The sequence below is a fragment of the Manis pentadactyla genome, chromosome 8 (genome assembly GCF_030020395.1).
Source record: "Manis pentadactyla isolate mManPen7 chromosome 8, mManPen7.hap1, whole genome shotgun sequence".
In the NCBI taxonomy this organism is placed as follows: Eukaryota; Metazoa; Chordata; class Mammalia; order Pholidota; family Manidae; genus Manis; species Manis pentadactyla.
In genome coordinates this window covers 117,183,195-117,201,828 of record NC_080026.1, presented here as the reverse complement: position 1 = coordinate 117,201,828, position 18,634 = coordinate 117,183,195, and the positions used below count along the sequence as shown (strand labels likewise).

Below are 18,634 nucleotides of genomic sequence, written 5' to 3'. Positions count from 1 at the left end.
AAATGAGGAAGTGTTGGAGGAATTCCATAGGGCTTCCTGAAAGAGGTGACACTTGCCTGTGTGGTTAGGATAAAAAAGGAGGAAACTTCTGTGCTTTTTCAAATGATTTGTCTGCTCAATACCCATGAGAGTGCAGGTGGAGAAGTAGTTTATGGTTAAGGAAAGTTTGTAGAAACTGTGTTAAAAATAAAAATGATATTTGCAACCTCCCCACAATGGATTAAACTCCATGTGCACTCTTGTTCGGGGCCAGCAAAGAATAGCCAATGGGACAAATTTGACCCACTGACTGTTTTGGACTGCCTATAAACTAATAATAGCTTTTACATTTGAAATGGGGAGGGGTGCAGAAAGGAAGAGTTGTAATGTATGATATTAAAACTGTACGAAATTAAAATCTCAGTGTCCATAAACAAAGTTTTATTGGAACCCAGCAATGCCCATTTGTTTACATGCTGTCTATGGCTGCTTTCCTACACTAGATTGGGAAAGTCAAGTAGTTGTAACAAAAACTTAGTGGCCATCAAAGCCTAAAATCTTTAGAGAAAAAGTCTGCTGATCTCTGCTGTAGTTGGCTAAAGTTCTTCCCTGAAGGTGGTCCATTTCTTAATCATTAGATTATGGAGACTACAGATATTGCTAATGTCCCTCCGTGGAAGTTATTTCGTTTAATTCTCACATCCACAAGAGGAAACCTGGCTCAGAGGGAGAGTCAGTAAGGCAACGAAGATCACATGGATGATAAGTGTCCTCCTGCTGCTGGAGCACCGTCCCTGGAGTATAAACCTCCAAAACCCCTGCGTCCGGCTTCCACTCCATCCCACACAGCAACCCATTAGTCAAAAATGCCTTTTCCAGCCAGGGTATTGTCAGCCTCATGTACATCCTATGATCATCCAAAAGCCCCTGTACTGGCATGCATTCTGCTTTTGTGTTCATTGGCACTACTAAGAGCGAGCCTCTGAGTTGATGGTAAGTCTGGTGACAACCTGCAGGATGTGATCCCACAGCCAGCCAGAGGCAATGACTTGAGAGTTCCACTGGATTTGCCAATTACTCGAATGACTTACTCTGGGCAAAGTAAAATCAGGCTCTTCCGGCAAACAACAGAGAATTGAAAAACAGATCAATGGAAGCAGCGCTGGTTCATTTCCAACAACTTTATCAGATGCAGTGACTGGAGGCTAAACAATGCATTTAAGCTCAGGGCTGGGTCTTTGTGTTGCACTAAGGCTATATTTAAGAGCATGTTCCCGCTAAGCAGTGGTCACGGTCCCTTAAGTGGAAAGAAGGTCTTCACTTTTTTTGTGAAAACCTCTGCAGCTTTGGGGTTTGCCTAATTTTCTAGGCAAAATCTTATCTCTCCCCCTTCACTTTGCCTATTAGTTCTGCTGGTGGAACAATGAATCAGAGATTTATGCCAATTAGAATTGGATTTATATAAAGAGTCAGTGAGGCAATGGGCCCTAGACAGTTTGCTGAAAGCTTCTCTTGCCTTTCCACCTCTCGGTCTCTCCTCTACAGCCAGGCACGTCCCTACTGCTCTGTGCGCGCACAGTGCTCCCCCGACCCCAGACGACCTCTGTCCTTCCTGGCTGCATAGCCAGGATGCCTTTTTTTAGCTACTCTATCTTCAATCCCTTCTTTGACATCTAATGGCCACTACAATTTGTCCCATACATTATCATTAATTGTTCTCTAGTTCTTTCGTGTGTTTGTCATATCTCTTCAAACAGACTGCATTTGAATGGATCTGCTGGGGCTTAGCGTCTGCAGCACAGTGGGCATTTATCAATTAGTGAAAAACTAACATCCCGCCACTCTGGCCCTGCACACCATGGTCTTTTACTGAACAGACCTTGGAGAATTCTAGTACCTTTCCTCATATTTCAGCTGAGCCTGAAGTTTGAAATTCACATTCCTTGCTCTCAATTTGCCTCTTATCAAACATTGTGGGCTAAGCACTTAATTTCTCTGAACTTCAGTGCCCTCATCTGCCTAGGATGAGAATCTAATCTGCCTGACAGGACTGTTGGGCAATGTCCATAGCATCAAGTTTCAGAAGGCGCTGAGTGAGATGCCAGACACAAAGGAAGATGTTGAACAGATACAAGTTGGCTGCTGCTCCCTCCTGGTAAGAAGTACCTACTTTCTTCCAGGAAAGCGGCACCTCTCCTTTTGGGCCCAAGGCTGCCAGGTTCTCTCTGGCCCCTATAAATAATCAGTTAAATTATAGTCAATTGGTTCAAACATTTCATATCAGGAAGGAATTTCAAATGTTGCTTTGAGGATGCAAGAAAGCACTGTTTCGCATCTGAGTCCACATCTGAGCCAAGCAAAAAGGAGATCTCCTTAAGGTGCTAATTTGTGGGCAAATAGTGCACTAAAAGGCACAAGTACTCTAAGAGCCACATACTTTTTTAGCTACAGAGCCACTGCTGGGGACTGCAATAGGCCTTCTGGCTTGTCAATCATCAAGCCCCATTCTCAGCCTTAAGTAATAAGAACAGTCACATTTCACTGTGAATTAGGCTTGACTAGATGATTCCTAGCAAGGTTACCAGGGAGATGTTGAAATAATAACATTTGAAAAGACAGTGGGAAAAAGAGCAATAAAAGTAAGCAAATTCCATGCCTGCAAATAGGGGACCATCTCTCCCACACAAACTTCCTCACAGAGCTGCAGTGTAGAAAGTTCCACGAACTGCAAGCTGTGGCTTCTGGGAGAAGTGGAAGCTGGGAAGGTTCTTGTGGAAGGTGGAGGAAACCAGAGAGCACTCCCAGAAGGACCCTCGCTCTCTAGCTGCCCTTTTGCATCCCACAGCATCCCATGCCTGCTTCTTCGCCCTGCTAGACTCATCTCTGCACATAGACAGGCGGTTCTGATTCCTCCCCACCTCCCAGGCTCTCATAACGTGCAACTACTGGATGCTGATCATAGCAGTTCAGAATCCAGAGACGTCAACAATCACAGTGGTGGTAAGATTATTGGGGCCCTTAAGAGTCACATGTTAACTCATTCAATTCCTCATTCAGTACATGCATACTTCTAAGTCCTCAGTACCAGGACAAAGCTAAGAACATGGCACTCAAAGAACAGATACTTGAAGATCCTCCCTCATGGGAACTTAAAATCATGTGTGCATGTGCGTGTTTACACACATACATGTGTGTTTGTCGGTCTTAGGGATAGATGAAAGTGGAGGTGGAAGCTACTAAACAATTCAATTTTCATTAATATTTACTGTCCAAAGTATTGTAAAAGGATAAGTATATACACGGGAGAGGAGAGTGTATAGCATGGGGACCCAACCTGACCTGGCAGGTTAAAGAAAGAAGCGTTGGAAGAATGGATGCCGAGGCTGAGACCCGAAAGACACTTTGAAGTTCAGTGTTCCAGTGGGAAGGACAAGGACATTCCAGGCTGACACGCGACACAGTCCTGGGGGCAGGAGGGCACCAGTGGATCAGAGAAGGGTGGTCAGAACATGGGGGCCAGAAAGGACGTACCAGATATGTGGGCAGTGCACACATTTACAGGCCATTTAATGAGTTTGGACTTTATCCTAAGGCAATGGAACATCCTCCATGGGATTTGAGAAGAGGCGTGGCATTATCATATTTTCAATTTCAAGAACATCACTCTGGATCCAGCTCAAATACCTAAACCTAACCTAAGACCCTTCGGTCTCAAGCCCTGAATACCCACTAATGCTCCTCCCTTCACCAGTGCTCTTTCCTGTGCCTTTAAATCATTCTCTCAACAAATAATTACTGACTTCGCACTACGTGCCAACATCCCTTTTAGGCACTGTGGTTACAATGTTCAACAAAAGTGTTAAAAATCTGTGGTTCCTTTGAGCTTACATTCAATTACATATTAATTGGTTCTCCACTGGTGAACAGTTATTGAAACTTCCAGACCAACTCAGTTGTCACCTTTTGTATGTGTGAAGTCTCTACTTTCCTCTACCCATATCCTAGTTATATAAGGCAGGTGCTGAACAGACACAAGTGGGCTGCTGCTCACTCCTGGTAAGAAGTACCTACTTTCTGCCGGGAGGTCCTTGATGAATAATATATCCCCATTTCCTCAATGCATTGGCGTGAGAGCTCCTTAAAGGTAGGAAACATTATATCAACCTCTTTGATACCCTTGAAGAGGATCTGAAACTTATTAGAGGCTCATTAAATGTTTTTGAATGAGTGAACTGTGTATTAATCAGACTAAGAAACAGAATCAATAGGATATATATATTAAGAGAGAGAGAGATTTACTATAAGGAAATGGCTCATAGAATTATGGAGGCTGACAAGTCCTAGAACCTGTAAGGGTAAGCGGATAAGCTAGAGACACAGGAGAGCTGACCACCTAGGAAGTGTGCATGTTTTGGCCTGAGTAAAAGGCAACAAAAAGCCATGTCCTGGTTCAAAGGCCGCCAGGCAGAAGGAATTCTCTCTTACTCAGGGAAGGGTCAGCATTTTTGTTCTGTTCAGGCTTTCCATTTATTGAGTTAAGTCTCACCCACATTAGAGAGGGCTATCTGCTTTACTGGGTCTACTGATGTAAATGTTTAGCCTATCCAAAAACGCCCTCACAGAAACATCCAGAATAATGTTTGACCACACATCTAATTAAACTGAGACATAAAATTAACCATCACAAACTGATACATATTTGAATTTTCCAAATGAAGGTAGCCAGATAAGGGAAGAAAACCATAGTGAGTGAGCTAGCCCTTCTTTCTCCCTGACCATAGCTGAGCTACAGAGTCAGGGTTACCAGGGAGTGGAAGGATACACAATCCAAATAACCTACCTCATTAATAAGTTTTTGGTTAAATGGCAAGATCAAGCCTTCTTGCCCTCAAATGGACTCTCTGTCCTTGCAGTTCCTAAGGAACATATAAAACTGTTGAACTCCTGCTTCAATTCTTGCCATTATCATTCCATGAGGGAAAATCATTGGTCAGCGCCAGTAGATCAGTTGGTTTTAAAGTTCTTTTCAAATCTAAGGGAGAGACAGAAATTGCCTCTTGGCCATCTTTCCAGGGCTCACCCTTTTGATTTTCTGAAGAGCCATGACAATAACCTAGATTACTTTCTTACTAGAGAAACTCTGAATTTGGTAAAAAATTCAAAATAGTAGCCTGAATTGTTTATACTTGGGTGGCCACAGCTTCCAAATGAAGGAGCTTGACTTCGTGAACAGACAAGGACATCTTGGTCCCAAATCCCATATAAGAAAATTATGCACTATTCTAGCTCCTTTTCTACTGGCTAGTATCTAAAGAATCTTGATAAGCAATGTGGACGTGAGACAGAAAGCCTGCCATGCTCTTGTAGAGTCTTAGTGGGAAGGAAAGGAAAATAGAAGCTCTATCTCGTTTTTCAATAAATGGTTTGGCCCTGAGGCCAATCTCCCTCATATTCACGTGACCAGCTAAACTCTATCTGAAGGAGAGAAAAATTATTACCATTTAAGATTAGATGAAACAGAATTTAAACTGTGGCCTTAAACTTGCTAGGGAATGACAGGTCACGTAGAGAGTGGTGTACAGGTAGCACTGTTCAAAGTAATGCCCAAGAGAAGCATACAGTGTGTTCAAAGAGGTCTCATATGAGAGAATGCAGAATAAATCACATTATAAGATAAGGAGATAACAAAATAAAAGGAAGACCAGTTTGTCTCTTTGGTACAAAAACAGGGAATGCCTGAATTTAGGACCATATACATCTTCACTGACCGAGATTCTAGGACCATGTCAGATTTGATTGTGATGAGCATCCACGTATGGCTTGATGAAGTCAAGCAGATTGCACAGCCTTCTTGAATGTGTGTACTTTTGTCTTACAGAATTTAAAAATCAACACTTAAACTTTTTGATAGTCATTTCAGAGAAGTTCTGGAAAAGAGGACAGTTTTCTTTCTCATCTAGTGATTAAGTGAAGTATTGGAAATAATTTGGAAAAATCAGCTCATGGTCAGAGATCCTCATGAAAAAGATGCCAATATTCCTGTATTTAATATGCTTCTTGGAATTCATAAGAATATTTTTAATCTGGCAGGGCATTCTGGGTAATGTAACAGAGCCATTTGTATGTCACATTAATTTAATGTACAAGCATGCAAACTCCATGAGGACAGGGGGTTTCTCTCTGATTTGTTTATCTAGAACAGTATCTGGCACATATACACCACCAATTTCTTTTGCAGTATGACTTCACAAAGGTCTTTTAAGGGTCCTTGATCCTTGGGATTTCTCTCTCTGTATCTCCATATATATATATTCACACACATATGTACATATGTGTGTCTATCACACATACATGTGCATATATATATATATTCACTACACATATATATTGCTACATATATATCAAATCATTTATATTTTTGAAATAAAATTTATGTTTTGATACTGCCTTGAACATCCAGGACTTATGCTACATATTGTTGCTGTGTGTCCACCCAACGATGAAACGTTAGACTCTAAGCATTAATAATATACTGTATCTTACACCGTCTATGGCCTATACAGCTGAACTTGCACACAATGTTAACTCCTAGTTAATAAAATAATTTGACAGTTGAACAACAGAATCTATTTGTTATTATAGGCACTTCAGTTAGAAATTTTGATGGTGAGTCAATTCTGTTTTGGGTTGTATTAAAATGGGAAGAAATTATCAGACAAAACTCAGATTAAAGCCTTTCATCCCAAGCAATAAATTCTATAGGAAATCCTTATTTACATTTTACAACAGAACTGCTCAAGGAAGTCCTAGCATAGCACAAAGTTTGCATCTAAAGACATCAGTTATTAGTGTAACATACCCCTTGGGAAGATCATAGCAGCCCCTGATAGGGTTTGACATCATGTCTTTCCATCTCCAACCACAGAGCTCCAGGATCCAAACCAGGACCTAACCCACAGCAGATGCTCAAAAACGAGTGTTCAGTCTTTAAAAGACACAGTCCACCACTCTCCGAGGTGGAGAAAATATTTCACTGACCATTTAGAAAATTCAGAGAGAATTAAAGAAAAGAATTTAAGATGAGTCTTTGCTGTACTTGTCCCAAATGATTTTAAAGATATTCTTGTGGAAACACCCCAATTTTCTATTCTGAACCTTTTTCAGTAATGAGGACGCTGGAAATCCTATAAACCCTTTCTGTAGATAAATCCTGTAGACAGGGGACTCCTTTGCAGTGTTTCTGCTGAATTTCCTAAAAAGGCAAAGATTTTTAGTATTTCAACATTTTGGAAAGAAGCAGAGGGAGAGATTCTGTTCCACAAATGAAGGAACAGAGCTCCAGCACAGCTGGCTGGCAGGCAAGTCATCCACAGCTGTGGGAATGCACAGAATCCCAACGTGGGTGCCTTAACCCTGGGATCAGACTTGTGTCCACTTGTTTGTTTTTCCCCAATTTGTGCACTATTTTTCATCATGGCTGGGTTCTTTCTGTCACTCTGAAAGCCCAGTGGAGTGGGCCGTCAACCCTGTGGATGGAAGCAGAGGTGTGGGACATGGCCAAGCAGTCAAATCAGCAGTCCAGATTACAACATTTGCTCAAAACTGCATAGCTGCCATTTTAAAGAATTTTAACTGATGCTTCTAGGAAAAAGGAAAATCACACAACTAGCCGTCTCCCTCTGTATGTGCATCCTCCTCAAAGTCTATCAGCCTCATATTGGGTGACTCAAACTATAAAAACATTCCTGAGTGCAAAGGCAAAAAGAACAGCAGTGTCCCCTAGAGTAAGAAGACCACATGCTTCCCCCAAAGCAGCACAGAAGCATCTATGAGCTCTGCTGTGCCAGTTCCACAGTCCAACAAATTCCTCTCAAGCTCACCCGGCAGACTCCCTTCCTTCTGTCCCCTGAGAAGTCAACATGTAACCTCTTCTAGTCACTTGGGGAGTGGGAGAGGTAAGGGGTGCTATTAGCTGGTGGAGGGTTACCATGATTATCTCCCCATATACTGCTACCCTACACATGTGCACACAAACACACACAGGCAATCAACTTCTTAGGAGTTAAAATTTGATATACATTTAGAAAAGAGCACCAACTTGTTAACATTTTCTTTACTATTTAGACAGTACTTCAGGGCTTTTTCGAGCTCTAAGGTCTATTTTCAGTGTAAAGGAGTATAGAAAAATCTCCAAGCAAATTAATCTGAAGTGGAAAAGCAACAGTGTGTGTGTGTGGTGGGGGGCATGGACTTTAGGAGCTTCTCTGAAAATATTCCCTGATTTCAGTATGTTGGCTGTTTTGCTCCATCTGTCCCTGTCGCTAGCCCCCTACTGGACTGTTTTACAAAGAAAGAAAACACATCAACAGAAAATTTTTCTGTCTGCTTGGAGTTTAGATAAATGGAAATTTGTTACACTTTAAATTACATTAAATCTTAACATGCAGTTAGAAGCCTAGTTTCTCTAATTCCCTAAGCAGCCTTTTGAATTGGCAGGATGCAAGCATAAATAGTTCCATTTTACAGATGAGGAAACGTTGACCCACAGACTGAAATGTTTTGGTGTAGGGAAAGCTCCCCGGCCTTGGTGAGGGGAACCCGGGTCTGGGTCTCTGGGCTCCTTCCAACCACAGCCAAAGAGGTACTCACGTCATGATCTGGGTCTCCACTCCTGCCTCCACAAGAGCCCCGTCAACAAAGAGAGGAACCGACGTGAAACCGTACTGGTCCCAGGAGTGGCCCTCGTCAAAACTCACCCTGGGGTGGAAACAAGTACATGAAAGAGACAGCTGAAAACACAACCACATTCTTTTGCAATTTTTCAGTTATTAAATTCTCCTCCATATCTCACTCTCTGGCAGTTTGGATTATCAATTGTCATTAATCTTCAGCATCTCCCCATATTATAATGAGATTTGATCAAAACTGCATTTCCTGGCTCGGCAGAGACAGCACCAGAGCAGCAGAAATATTTCAACATATGAGAATTGAAAAAAAAACAACCCAAGCAGGAGGGCTTAGTGGATGGAGTGTCACGTTTCAAGTACTCCCCAGAATGGAACCCGAGGTTCAATTTACAGCACAATCAATTCAGCCCTTGGAGTTTCTGACACAGATAAATTGAGTAGAGCAGGGTGTACCCTATGGGAGGGGAGGTGTGTGTCTTTCAGATCAAACCTTAAAAAAAGCAATTTCCTATTTGTTCAGAATGGATGTTAGTATCACTTTCCCTCCCTGGTGCCATTTTAAGAGGCTTTTAGAGATGAGTACTGAGTGTCTGAGATGTTCTGGGCAACACTGCACCATCTCTTGTCCGGTGGTGAGAAGAGGTTCTGGCCCTTTGTGGATACAGCCCCTGAAACTCTTAAAAGAATGCCACTAGTGGGGGAAATTTGGGTAATTCTGATTGCCGGCTTCCTTCCCTTCCTTGATATTATCAAGTACCCATCCTATTTTTTTTTTTCCTTAACCAGGGGGCATAGTCCAAAACCCATCTCCTCTGGAAACATTTTCCTGACACTCCTTCCCCAAGGAAGCTAGCTGTATTTGCTTCATTTCTGTGATCCTTCTTGGCCAGGTTAATTCTTAATTCTTCTCTGACTCTCTAACTCTGGATTCTCTGAGTTCATCTGTAGGAACTCTATGTTCTTGCAACACTTGTTAATGGATCTTGAATCTATCATCTCAAAATTTAATCTTGGGAGTTCAGATGCTAAATATGTCTTGCTCTTGAATGGCCCTTTAACACCACCTACGTATCTTTATTATTGCTTCTTATCCAATGTAACATATACTTTCAAAAATTTTCTGATTTTTCCACTGAACTGTGAGCTCTTTGAAGTCAAAGACCACACTATTCATTTTTGCATTCCTAGTAGTTAGCAGGAAAAAGGGCACCTAGTTGGTGCTATATAAATGTTAAATGAATAAATGAATGAAAAAAAAGAATAATTAACAGCACTCTTCCAACCCACCCATTTTTTTACTTATACTGGCCTCCATGTACTGGATGTGGGAGTCTCCCCATTACTACGCAACCTACTCAGTCCATTCTCTACATAATTACTTCTTTGTCTGTCTCAACTCTATCTCCTTGTCTTATCCTCTCTTACCCAATATATTAATTAAAAAGATTAAGGTCAGTCTTTTTATCCAGCCAGATCAACTAGTCTCTCAGACAACAACTCTTGTATTTATGGTATACCTAGGACTATACCCACAAACAAAAAACAAAATCTGCCATTAAGTTTTTATGAGTTCCCAAATTATCAGTGTCTTGACTTTCTCAAACAACTTTACTGAGATATTTTTGACATGTAAAAATTACTTTTATTTGCTTATTTTTACTTTTTTATTTTTAAAAATTGAAGTATAGTTAATATTGACATATAATACCTACACTAGTTGGGGTGAGCATTTAATAATGTATTTATATTTAAAATGTACAATTTGCTGTATACATTGTAAAAAGATCGCCACAGTCAAGCTGGTTTCCGTGGGTAGTGGGAGGAGGGGGCAGGAGGGATAAATGAGATGTTGGTGAAAGGGTATAAAGTTTGAATTATCCACGATGAATGAGTTCTGGAGATCTAAGGTACAGTGTGATGATGATGATCGTACTTAACATTATTGTCTTGACATTTAAGGACTTGTCATTTCAGCCTTTTTTAAAAAGTATGCTAAGGGCTAAATAATCATGTAAGCTGACCTAGAGAAAGTTGGGCAGATCTCAACTGCTTTTCATGGAAATAAGTTTCTCATTTCAAAAGTGAAAATAAAAAGCAGGATTGGGAATGGGCTTTATCTTTCTTGCCATGTGCCCTCTCCTGGTTCCTAAAATAATCATAACTATTTCAGGGTGTGCCATGACCACTAACTAGTTCATTCAGTCTGATGAATCTGAGAGGCAAGGGAATATTTGTTTAGTTTTTTGTTTGTTTTGGTGACTTTGGATAAATTGGTTATTGTATTGATAGGAAGAAGCCAAAGTGAGTTGAAGGCCTCTCTCCTTGTCTCATTCTCAGAATTTCCTTACCAGTGAAGGTCAACTTTAACTCTAGCAGAGCAAACTGCAACGAGTGCCACCAACATCCCAGGGAAGGCGGAGCCTTCTTACCACTCCATCGAGAGTCGGGCAGAGGTCGGTTATCTGTACTTTTCATAAGGAAGATAAGATGCCACAGTCTAGACAAGGGGAGACCATCACAGCCTTGCAATTCTGAGACGGTAGCTCCAAGGAAAAGCAAGCCCAAAATGGAGAGAGAAACTGTGGAAGATCAAAGGCCTGCTGTATGAACTGAGTTCATAAGGAAGGAGCAGAAACATGGGCAAAATGGAAGAAGGGGATCAGAAGAAAAACTAAGAGAAAAGCCAGGTGGGAAAGCTGGCATATACGATAACCTAAGTCCAAGGCAAACGTTGGCATAAGCGAAGGGACAGGTCTCCTGGGTCCCGGAGAGCCGCGATGCTCCTTTAGGATCAACATACTACTTAGAAGAGCAGGATGGTGCCATTCAGGTGGTTTTATGAGATCAATAATATCTAACACCTGAATATCACAGGCTAAGGTAATTAATACAAACAAAAGAAAACTCTCTAAGAAACCCAAAAAAATATGACATCAGAAAATATAATCTCATGGGTATCGAAAATTTGGATGGAGATGGCCTGCAAGTTGTGAGAGCTATTCTTTTAAAGGATTAGGAGTTTTTATATGTTGTGAAGTAACCATAGTGAATGGTATCCCCAAGAGATCCTCCTGTTCCTCCTCAGTTCAATAGCTCATTAATGGCCAAGACAAAGGAACTGGTAATTCCTTAATAGGTCCACAGGTGAAAGTGAAATTAGTAGAATTGCCAATTCTTAGGGAGACAGGTGCAAAGCTCCAACTGACCTCCAAATATGGTAAGAAAGAACCACCAAACCAAAACAGAACAAGATTCATTTATCAAATATTTATTGATGTGCCTGCTATGAGCCTGGTCTGGCAGTAGCCTCTGTTCAAGGGATATGGTGGTAAATAAAGAAAGGAAGGCCTTGCCTCAGTGAAACTTACTTTCTAGTTTAAGGAGACAAACAATATGTAGATAAATGGTTACAAAAATCTGAGTTAGAAATAAATGTCATGGAGACAATAAAAATAGAGTGATGTGATAGAGAGTAACTGCATAGCTACACTGCACTGAAAAGTTAAGAAAGCCCTCTCTGAGGAGGGGACATTTAAACTGAGATCTGAAAATAGGGAGCTTGCTCTGCAAAGATCCAGGCAAGAGCCATGCCAGAGGGAAGCTCTAGTATGAAATGAAATTGCTATGTGGGAAGAACAGAAAGATGGTCAGTAGTTGTAAATTAATGTGAAAGAGTTAGTAGAAGGAAATGGAGTCAGAAAATAAGGCCAGAATATGAAGGACTCTGTTTCCAGTTCAAATGGGAGAGAGATGATTTGGTTTAAACTTTAAAAGATAACTTTTATTTCTCTGTGGTGAATGGATTATTGGGGCCTAAAGTGGATGCAGGGAAATGAGTTGGGGGAAAGGGTTGCAGATGTAAGAGACTAAGTAAGAGGGGAGCTTGGACAAAGGTTATAGTAGTAGAGATAGAAAAAGATAGTAAGATTTAGGGTAATTTTAGAGGGGAAGTGAATAGGATTTGGAGTAGACTATGTATAGGTTGTTGAACAAAAGAAAGAAATCGTGAAAAACATGGATTTTTAGGATTAAGCAATTGCAATAGGGAAAAGAAACAGAGATTTTTAAAATTTGTTTCTGCTTGGTCCACACCAAGATTTAGATGCTTTTTGGACTTTCATGTTGTGACACTGTCAAGGAGACCTTTGGATAGATGGATTGAGATTTCTAGGGAGTGATCAAAACCTGGGATGTAGATTTGCAAGTCACTTATAAGATAGGACCAATTCAAAGCAGAATGCCTACTTGGAAGGAAAAAAAATTGCCTCACAGCCAGAGAAAGGAAAAGAGTAACTAATGATAAGTTCAAGGTGAAAAAACTGGGGTTATTGTCAATCACAAAGTAAATATTTTCCAGCAATGGCACTACTGTGAGAGATAATCAAGGTGCCGTAAGTGTAGTATGTGTTCACAGGTAGGTAACATGCACAATAAAATAAATTATCCTTCTGTTAGATCCTAAATACTATATTCAGTTTTAATTACTGTAGAAAAACTAACAAGCAATGTGATTAAAGGTAAAAACAGGTTATGTGAATTGATGATTGCTTAGATAAAAGAAGGAGCTGAATTAATTACCATTATCTTTTAATATCTTTAGTAAGAAGACTTCCAAATAGTTAAACAAACAAAAGTAACCTTACTGAAAAGGGGTAACGTCTGTGAATTAAATCAGAGAGAATGTACTTAGATGAAGGAAAACAGCACTTTAAAAACACAGATAAAATAACAAAAAAGATTTCCATTCTCTAACCATTCTAAAGAGAATAGTCAAATATTTGTGCTCAAGAATGTAAGCTCCTAAATATTTTATCTTGTTCTTTGTTGTATCTCAGCCCTTATACTAATGCTGGATAAACAGTATATGTTCAATGAATATGTGAAGAACAAATGAATATATAAAATCCATCTTGAGTTGCATACCTGATCATTTTCCAGATGTTAGAATGTTAGACAAATAAATCTCTTAAAGTTCTTTCCAGCTATACTGTTTAAAAAATCACATGCAATTCTGTATCAGACTTATTCTGCATAGATCTGGGCAGCAGACCTGGGCTGATGGACAGAAACTGCAAGTCGATTCATTACTGATCAGCATAAAAACACTCTTGCTAGCAAGTAAAGCCATTGTCCAAGATGGGAACTCTCTGTCTTGGGTATGTATAAGTTCTGCAGCCCTAGTATTCTGGTGAAGTGGGGTGACCTTTTGATGTGTTCAACCGTTACCTGCTACACCAGGTGCAAAACCAGACTATATATGCTCTACGACCCTTGTATCTCTGACTTCATGGTATTGAGATGAGATGAGATCCACTAAAAGGAAAAGAATCTTCCAAGAACAACCAGAGCCCTCCGCAGAAGTCTTTAGCACAAAAATAAGAGAGTTATAATGCTCACTGAGAATCAGCCAGCCTCCCTTTGGTTAGGTACACTGCTCCATTTTATTTTATTGCAAATTCACGAGGTGGTGGCATTTTAGCCACCTGGAAGTTCTTCAGAAGTCACATGCACTTCTGCTTCTCAAAGGCAAATACCAGTTGGAACTACTGTTTCCATGTGACTGTTTCTCTGAACAAAATACTACTGCTCACAACCACTTATAGCAGAACAAAGGGCCAAAAAAGGCCAGCTGATGTTTCCGCTCTGTTTCCAAGAACATCCCATTGAAAGGAGACACCAACAGCGCGCCAGGGCTAAGCAAACAGTAGGACCCAGGCTACCTGCTGGTTAGCAGCTCTGACTATTGTGAGTCTTCATCGGAGCAAGCGCTTGCATTCCATGGGGCTCCATTATTCATTTCACTCTGATGCTTCTAAGGAGCAAAGAATACTGGATGGAAGCCTTACCTGAAATAGCGTTAGGTTCTAATCTCTATGCATCCAAATGTACACGGTCACAAACAGATGGGTTTTATTTGTATGCTGTTTTGTCTTCGCATGTATCTAGCTACCTATCATTTCAATTTATCAGAAACAGCATGCCTTGTTAGTCTAGCTAAAGTCTCCCCAGCTTTTCAATTACGACTCATATTTTCTCTGAAAGGCAATGTAGCTATTATTTAAATTTTAGAGCCACTATAAGAGTGGATAAATGTGTTTTTTTCTATGCAAATACATAAACATCTGTATACAAAACAATGTCAGTCTGAGATCTACATAGAAAATAACAATAAGCTGATTACTCGAACTTTCTTCCACTTAAAAGAGCTTATTTATTTACCTTGGAGGTTGTGACTTATTTAGAAGCTACTGGTGATAAAGAAACTGCTTGAGTGTCACAAGCTTGCAATTCATAAGTAGGAGACAAAATCAGTCAAGAATTTTGTAAGGAAACATTGATAATAATGATACGGTCAAGCCCTTACAAAACACTACTTAGCCTTTGAAAGAGAAGTGCCAGGGAGAATTCCTGAATGAGTTATTTGTTATTGACATTTTCTAACATACCTACTCAATAGCTGGCATTTAACTGCTGCAGAGATTATCGGAAAGAGTGCGTTCACAGATAGGCAAGGTAGCAGAAAGCATGGGCAGTGTCCAAGTTCAGGGAAACATTTCCAGCATTTATGACAAATGACAGTGTCAACATCCTTTAAATGAATAAAATGTTATCTCAAAGCTTAGTTTGAAAAATCACTTTCAAGGTTTCGTAAGTTGGAGTAGGCAAACAAATGGAGGGTAGTATTATCATTATTATCATAGGAGGAAATTCAGTGGGAAGGTAGCCATTTTTTTCTGAGCTCTATATTTTTAGCTAACAAAAGAGATATTTCATGGAACAGGAAAAAACTGAAACTTTGTATTGATGACTTTGAGAAGCATGATTTGATCCTACTTACACATCACTGAGTGAACATTAATTTTTCTCAACTAGAATGGTTTCCCTCCAGAAATTCCCAGACAAAGGCACCTTTTGGAAGTGATCAGGGACACAGACAGAAACTATAGTAGAACAGACTGAATGGTCAGACGTCAGGATGCTAAGATTGGCCAAAGCCAAACTCTTCCTAGTCCCTCTCCTCTGTAGGCCCATTCCATGCCAAATATACTCCTCTTCTATGTAAATACTAGGTTCCTACCATAATGGAGAAAGTGCAAGAGAGTGATGGTCAGGTACAATATGCCACCGTCACCCACTTTCTCCAGGACCTCCATGGAAAAATCTGCCCAGCTATATCTGCCTGCAGGGCATTTATCAAGTCTCTTACTCAGAGTGAGATGGAGGTTCCTAGAATATCATTATAGGGGCTTAAAAAATGTTGTCTTTCTTGGTTAAAAAAAACCAAATTCATTTAAAGAGTCAAGCTTCCCCCTCTAAAAGTAGAAGTCCTACTCAGTCCTCAGTAGAGAGAGCTCTTCTTCCACAAAGAGAAACAGGTCTTTGTAGTCTTAGAAGGAATTACCTACAAGTTGAGTAATTACCTCCACAGGCTTGACCTGAAACCCTTAAAGTGGCACGTAAGATCTTCTGAGTTCTTTCCACCCTTACTTACTGACATTATGGATTCCAACCAAATACAGGCTCTGAACACTCCCTACATTTCCTGAATTACAGGCTTTGGTTAGAGTTTTCTCTTTCCTTGGCTTGCCTCCTATAATTCCTCCTACTCCAGGCATCCGTTTTCCAAGATCAATCCTCATGCCACCTGCTGCACGAAGAGCCCCTTACCCCTAGGCAGGACTCCATCCTGCGTCAGGATTCCAGCAATACACTCAGCCAGCATCCTTTAGTGGGCACTGCTTTGATTTCCGGCAATACATAGGCTATCTAAACTCTTCATCTTGACTATGACCTCCCAGAGGGCAGGGACCATGAATAAGCCTCTGTGCACTTATTTAAATATCTGAGAAAATCAGTAGTTAAGAAAGAAGAGCAACCATAACAGAATCCCAATTTGGTGCTGCCAGGTACTCGCTGTGTAGCCTTGAGCAAGGTATTTAATATGCCTGTATTTCAATGGCATTATAAAAACATGATGAAGAGAGTACCACAAGGTTGTTTCAAAAACTGAGATAATTCATATAAAGGGTTAGAACAGTTTCTGGAATATAATAATCCCTCAGTAAATTCTGACTATCATTAGTATCAAGTTAATTCATTCTTATGATACTATCTAAAAAGTATACAATCAGTAGTAAAAGGATGATAAACAATTATTTTAGAAACTTTTATAAGCTCATTCTTGAGTTGGTAGAACTCTTTTCTTACAAATGGCTCCATGCGTCTTTTAAGAATTTATTCTTATAATCTCTCTGTAGGAAGATATCATGGTAGGTAAAACCATGGACTTCAGTTAGGTTGAGCTCTAAGAAACTGACGATGTTTGATCATTTTTAACTTACAAAAGTGGCAATTTCATACGGTGTAACCTAATAAATGGCCAAACTGAGAGAAACCTTAAGTCCTTGTACTTAACTTAAGGTAGCTAAGTTTGAATTTGGTGCCTGGGGATTCTGTGCCTTTTCCTAATTACAATCTGAGGCCTCCTAGTAAAACTCTTTCAAAGAGTTCATCTCCTGAAATCAAGGGCCTGGGAGTTAAGCCAGGGTCCATCCAGCCGTTGGCTAATTCCAACAACTGTACTTGAGACAGCACACCCATCACTGTCAAAGAGTCACTCTTTCAAATATTCACTTGCTGAATCTGAGGCCTGAAATTCTTTCCCTTCAGGAGATAAACACAAATGATACTTATCCATCCCCTGCTGAAAACAAAAGAAACAAAAACATCATCGTCATCATCCTAACCATCGTCATCGTCACATATTCTCACCCAGAAATTTGTCCTCACTGGAGAGTTTTGCACATATACACTCAACTTCATTGCACAATCTTCTTTCTTGAGAAAAATCATCTACAGTCACACTTAAGTCCATTGCTTACTTAGTCATTCATTCATATATCTATTGCACTCTAACTTTCAGCTTTACCTCTCTTTTGAATCTACTCTGAAAAGGAACACCAATAAGCCCCTATATTACTAAATCCTAGGTAGTTTTACACTCCATAACTAACTTGATCTGATTATAGAATTTGGTGCTATTGAACTCCCCTTCCTTCAGCATCCATGAAAACATTTCCCTCATGTTTTTATCTTTTAGGATATTTTCCCTTAATCTGCTCTGTAATTTCTTCCTTTGCTCTTCGTGTTGCTGTTGACCAGCACTCCTTAGGAGTCCCTGGTTTCTTCTTGTCACAACCACTCTCCTGAGGCACTTAGCCTACTGCCATGACTTTTGCTATCACCTAATGGCTGACCATTACCATGAAGAGTGTTACACAGCCTCGACCTTCAAAGAAATATATCTGACAACTCATCATCATCCCTGCTTGAATTTTCAGACATCTCAAACTCAGCTTATTGAGAACTGAGCTTAGTAGCTGCTACATGCTAACCTTCTTCTTGCAGTAATTTCCATTTCCTGTATTTTGGATTCTTAATCTTGGCTGCTCCACTTTATAGGTTCTTCCTGCTCTTTTCTGCCTTATTTGAGCACCCATTCCTAATGTACCTCTATTCATCATACTCCCCCATCTAAATGATCCAGCCTACTACTGCTACCTAAGAGTTCAATGATGTAGTGTATATTCAGTGGATGGATGGATGAACAAATGGATGATGAGGAAATGGGTAAATGGGTACAAAACCATACAGAATAACTTGTCCCAATCCTTTCCACTAAAATATTGCTCATTAATAGGATAGGGAGCTGTCCTTACCACAAATGCCTGACTGGCAGAGGTGTGTGTTTCATGGCCACGAGGGCGCCACCCCAGTCTAGGAACCAGACATTGTACTCTTCATCAAAGATCTGGAACAACAACAACAATAATAATCATAGCGACACCTGCGTTTGAACAGTGCTTGGTAGTTTACAAAGTCTTTCACATACATCATTTCATGTAGATTCTGAGCCTTCTGACAACCCTATTAGGTAGACTGGCAAGTACTATGATAACTATTTAATA

The 18,634-nt window shown here is 40.2% G+C and overlaps 1 protein-coding gene across 4 annotated transcripts in view; it reads right to left on the bottom strand.

Moving 5' to 3' along the window:
* Nucleotides 1-18,634, bottom strand: part of SORCS3 (sortilin related VPS10 domain containing receptor 3) — a 575,246-nt gene that overhangs the window by 66,448 nt on the left and 490,164 nt on the right. For all 4 annotated transcript variants that reach the window (XM_036906473.2, XM_036906472.2, XM_057506299.1 and 1 more), the window contains exons 13-14: nt 18,386-18,477; nt 8,629-8,736 (exon numbers count right to left, since the gene is read on the bottom strand). In XM_036906473.2, coding sequence (XP_036762368.1) covers nt 8,629-8,736; nt 18,386-18,477 — 200 coding nt within the window. The remainder of the gene's footprint in view (nt 1-8,628; nt 8,737-18,385; nt 18,478-18,634) is intronic.